This window comes from Plasmopara halstedii (genome assembly GCF_900000015.1).
Source record: "Plasmopara halstedii genome assembly, contig: Scaffold_350, whole genome shotgun sequence".
Lineage (NCBI taxonomy): Eukaryota > Oomycota > Peronosporomycetes > Peronosporales > Peronosporaceae > Plasmopara > Plasmopara halstedii.
This window is the reverse complement of record NW_020187271.1, coordinates 235738-240662: the sequence shown is the minus strand read 5'-3', so window position 1 is coordinate 240662 and position 4925 is coordinate 235738. Positions and strand designations below refer to the sequence as shown.

Sequence of the window (4925 nt, the reverse complement as noted above, 5' to 3'; positions counted from 1 at the left end):
AAAAAAAAAAAAAAAAAATATGTTTATAAAAAAGGGTCAAAAACTTGTTCTAAACATATATTTGAGAGATTACAAAACAAAAAACAAGTTTTATTTTAATTAAATCAACTAATATTATATTACCTAGATTAAAAGCAGTTAGTATCCCAAATAAAAAAGAAATAATTTTTTTTTATGCTTTATGTCCGGAGCTCGACGCTATTTTTGGCGACTGCTCGGTTGATGCACAACCGGCATCCACCTGCCCTGTCCTGAGGGTATATCACCTGCGCATTCGCATATTTGGTCATGGCGTTTAGGCGAGCGATTTTGCTTTCAGCCTTTGGACTGCCAGTTGTCGTGTCCAGCAAAAGAAACATGATTTCTTGATTGTGTCCACTATCTTGAAGACACATTTTATTGAGAAAGTCGTAATCACTCACCACCTATTTATACTCGGTTGCTAGGGCAGCCATGTCCGACAGACTTACCGTGTATTTCCTTGAATAAGTTTTGACTCGACGAGTCTAATTTTACAATACACAGAGAATCCATCCGCATGATTAACCTAAAAGTAGATCCTCAAGTATCTCTACTACGTAGTTGCTCTGCTATTTCAGAAGCGACATATGTTAAGGATTAGTCTAGTAAGACTTTCCAGAATTGAAACTTTATGCAGTATACTTGTCACACTTACATGCGCGTGTCTCCCACGGACCTAAATTTACGGGTACTTTCGTACTCTGTGTAGTGGAGTAGTACAGTACGGACCCGTTACATAAATTATATTCACTTCAGTGTACCCGCTTCTGCAAAAAGCTACGTTGCCCATGCTAAAAGAACGGCGTGATGTTACTTGTCGAATAGGCGAACAGACGCAATGCTCAACGTCACCCAGAAGTATCAACTACCCATTAAAAGAGGCAGCTACTTCCATTTGGAGCTTACGACAAAGGTAACACTTTCGAGTAAGAATTCATGTGCCTTAATAAAGGAGTAAACCATAAGCGGAGGTCTGGACGCTCAACGAAATGAAGGATCTAAGAACGCAGTTGCAATCATTGATTCGCTAAGACAGATAAGAAATCTACTGTAGTTAGCCTGGAATCTTCCGAAGTCACTTCTCACTTTGCCTTATATGCGAAACCTATCCAAATGAAAATCTGATATTTTTGATAAAGTACATGTCGCGAATATCTAAATGAATTTAGTGTAAAATTGTACAGCAACTGACTTGACGGCGTAAACTTTCAATAGTTGAACCGACCAAACGCATTCTGTTAATTGGAGGATGCGTATGGCACAGGCTAGCTTGCATCTGGATCTGCTACTGTCGATAAATCGATAAAGCACTTGGATGCTGGCGATGTGATTTGATCTGTTAGAGTAAAAGAAGCAAAACACAATATCATTATGCTTGACAAGTCAAAAAATACTTCGGGGACACTTTTGTGCACACAATAGAATTAAATGTACGCGAACAACACAAGGATTGTGATGCACTGCAGACCACCACAAAGAAGTATCGGTCGGTGCAGTCGCATATTTAGGCGCTGGAGAAGATTGACGCAGCGATTTCATTAATATGACATACGACGAGAAGAATATTACACACCTGCGTAATCGAAGGCATCGCTGTACCGTCACCCTTACTGTTAGAGGATGTGCATATGGGTGAGGAATTGACGAGCTGTTTTGGTTTTGTCGGATTAAATGGTTCTAGTAAGTTAAAACTTATTCACATTTTGAATGTCGTTATTGGCACATAGGGACTACATGACAAAGATTCACGTCAACGTGTAGTCACATTCAATCAGTACCACGTCAATGTGCTTTGTTCGATTCAGTCAGCGGTTCTTTTCATGATATTGGATCTAAATGAAAACGACGCACTGTTGGCGTCGGTGTTGATATTGTTTCACATGAACATCATTTCGTGCAGAGCTTTTTTGGGTGATTAGTGATCAACAGGTAACCCGCTATCGAGGATTGATGAGCGATCACTTTTTACCGCAAATAAAGTCATTGTACACCCTGCGCTCTTGCACGGATCAACACGCTGCTATAATACATTTTGTCTGGCGACTACGATTCGGAAAGATCTAATGTCGTTTTAAACATATCTCGCAAAATATTGCAACGTTCGCCATCACTGTCGTGGCGAGGCGTCACTTTTCTGCTTGGGAAGATAGACCGCGAAAAGCATTGCCAGACTCACGTGTTCAAAGCCTCTGCACGACAGTTTCAGTCCTATCTAGTCGGGAAGATACTCCATAATAAAAAAAATGATATCTTCTGGCCAAGATGTATATTTCCGTCTGGGGCTCATAACAGCAGCGTCAAATGTGCTAGGTATAGCAGACCTTTGGTTTATGCTGGATATTTTCAGACAGAGATGACTTCATGTTGATATTGCGCTGTGATCGTTTCATTTTTTTAGCCTGTCATCCTCCTTCGTTATGCAGCAGAGAAATCATAAAGACGAAAGCCGTCATCGATGGGAAACCTACGAAGGGAAGGCATCAAAGCGCGAATCTCTCATTTATATTACGCACAGGAATTGATGCTAATGCAGATCAATCAAGCCTCGAAAATTTGGGTGAATGATGTTACCGAATGACACACTCAAAGTGTGGTGAATCGCTAACGTGAGTCTTGCACTTTTGTATAGCCACAACAGGCAGCAAACGAATCCGCTATAAATATTAAGCGGGTACCTGACATCATTGCTGTAAGACGACAGGTAAGTCTGCCAATATGTAAGCAAAAAGATGCTTAAAGTACCTGATACTGAGAATCTAAATCGATATGAAAATACGAGAGTGCGAACCTTTTCTCCCTTGTGAAGCCGATGTGTCTTCACAAATGTTTAGTATGAGCTGTCGATTACATGAGTTTAGTAGCGCAAACATATTTTTGGTGCCTATTTTTCGTCTAGTGCAGATATTTTATACTGCACTCTGCGATTGCAATTGACGCAACAGAGCATCAAGATCGAGAGAGTGGACGTCATCGGGTCTGTATTCCTCATACATTCCAGCAAGTATAAGAAGCAGCTTAATGCTTTTGATATGAAGATTACATACTACTCGTAAGCAACCCGAAACTGAGGTGCGGATCTAGGAGCTGGTGGTTACATTTCTTTGAAATACATAATCATCGTCAGAATCAGTAAGGACGTTACCTTCAATTGAGTCTCATCAGAGCTCTTGTTTCTCTATTGAAAGCTGGACGCAGCGCTGCAAAATGTGCAAGTAAAATGGGATATTTTAAATGACGATATAACAAGTCGGGTTTTTTCCGCACGGCATCATTTGCAAGCAATCTCGGAATAACATATCAGCTTGATACAGTTGCAGACAGTTGTTATGTCCTGTATATTCGCCTTTAATGAAGACTCCGCTTAAGTTTTTTTAACTCATTGCGATGAACACCAAAACTTCATATACAGTTGGAGAGACAATTACTTTGAATATTTCAGGCATCGATGACGAACCTCTACAGAGAAATAGTGCTGCATCGAAAATTCCATATCGATGATTGCCATATTTCACCACGAATGCTAAATCAATGATTGTTTCTTCTGCAAATTATGTCTCATGGGGATCCATTACGAGTGAGTCATCCATTGCACTTTCAACGGTCAAGCTTAAAAATAGAAGCACCAGTCGGGTTAACACATGCCATCTCAAATATGTTGATGTGGAATCGTCTCGAAAAAAAATGGAATGGATTACAAGTGGGTCGTCAAGGCTCTTACTCAATTGAGCGTCTCGAAAGCTTCAATGCGTACTGCGATGTCACTTCTCGCGTTCGTGTAATACTAGTGTGCTTGCTCACTCCAATACCTACTCTCGCGGTTGCAATCTTTTTGGAGTGCCTTCCGCTCCGCAAGCCGTCTGAAGGATGGAGAGCCAACTGGATGTTTTGGGTTCGTCTGGCAATTGCAGTGTTCACGATGATTTTGACAGCCAATTTCAGTTTTGCTTCATTTATTCCGGTCTTAAAGGTGTCGCTTCTCAAGATTTTTAACATTGCTTTTTCACTTACGGTAATGTACATGACTACCATGCTGTATATTTCCAGCAAGGTTGGGTTCCCTCTTCCGTTTATTGAACAAATTGGAAGCGTGGTACTTGCAATCTACATTCCAGTAGTTTTTCTGCTCGTGTTGGGCACATCACCATTCGCAAAGACTTCTAACTGTCGGCCATACTTTGTGCGATTCCAGCGATGTCAGCACGCGTACTTGGCTCTCGCTATCATATACCCATACTACAAAGCGCTTTACGACTTAACACCATCGCCGTATCGTACGTTTACAGTAGTCATGCTGCCAATTTGGAATTTTGGGTCCAAATATTTGGTAATACGTGCCACGCGTGAATTGGAAGACTTCATACCGCAAATTATAAGTTTCACTGTGGATTTGTACACTTCTCTTTTCATATCTGTGTGCATGTCAAGTGCTGGATCTTTGCTCTTAACTGCATTATTCATTTTTGTCGATTTGGCACTCACGTTTCTGGAATACCGCGAACTACGAGCCAATGCATTTGTGGTATATCAATTACTAAACCAGCAATGTATGCCCCAGGGTTATCTGCAGTCAACATCCTCGACTGAATCGCCGGATTTGCTTGGAATGGTTCTATCAGTCACACGAGATCCCTGCGGTGCTAATATAGCTCTAATGCGCGGTGTGCGATTGCATGCATGTCTACCGCATCCCCTTCCAGAGCATCGATTTAAACAACTTCAAATTCTCGCAGCATCAGGATTGTACTGTCAAAATGTCACGAATAATACACAATTAGCTCGCCGACGCAATCTCATGTCTTGCTTTCTTTCTAATACTTCAGTTCAACCGATCGCGCCAAACCTCGTGAATGTTTTAACGAGACAGCCGACACAAAAAGCCGCTCACCGCACTGGAGTACATGACT

The 4925-nt window shown here is 41.3% G+C and overlaps 3 protein-coding genes across 3 annotated transcripts; all 3 read left to right on the top strand.

Annotated features, from left to right (window-relative positions):
- Positions 1-1641: 1641 nt before the first annotated feature.
- On the top strand, positions 1642-1940 carry PHALS_15351 (uncharacterized protein; the record flags this gene model as incomplete). Its single annotated transcript, XM_024724544.1, has 2 exons — positions 1642-1653; positions 1749-1940. The coding sequence occupies 2 exons, from the start codon at positions 1642-1644 to the stop codon at positions 1938-1940; spliced, it is 204 nt and encodes a 67-aa protein (XP_024575410.1).
- Positions 1941-2476: 536 nt separating this feature from the next.
- PHALS_09105 (uncharacterized protein) lies at positions 2477-3074 on the top strand (the record flags this gene model as incomplete). Its single annotated transcript, XM_024724543.1, has 5 exons — positions 2477-2578; positions 2651-2722; positions 2801-2851; positions 2918-2995; positions 3057-3074. 5 exons carry the CDS (start codon positions 2477-2479, stop codon positions 3072-3074), a joined length of 321 nt encoding a protein of 106 aa, XP_024575409.1.
- Positions 3075-3571: 497 nt separating this feature from the next.
- Positions 3572-4923, top strand: PHALS_09104 (uncharacterized protein; the record flags this gene model as incomplete). The annotated part of the gene is made up of 2 exons (XM_024724542.1): positions 3572-4761; positions 4842-4923. 2 exons carry the CDS (start codon positions 3572-3574, stop codon positions 4921-4923), a joined length of 1272 nt encoding a protein of 423 aa, XP_024575408.1.
- Between the last annotated feature and the right edge of the window lie 2 nt (positions 4924-4925).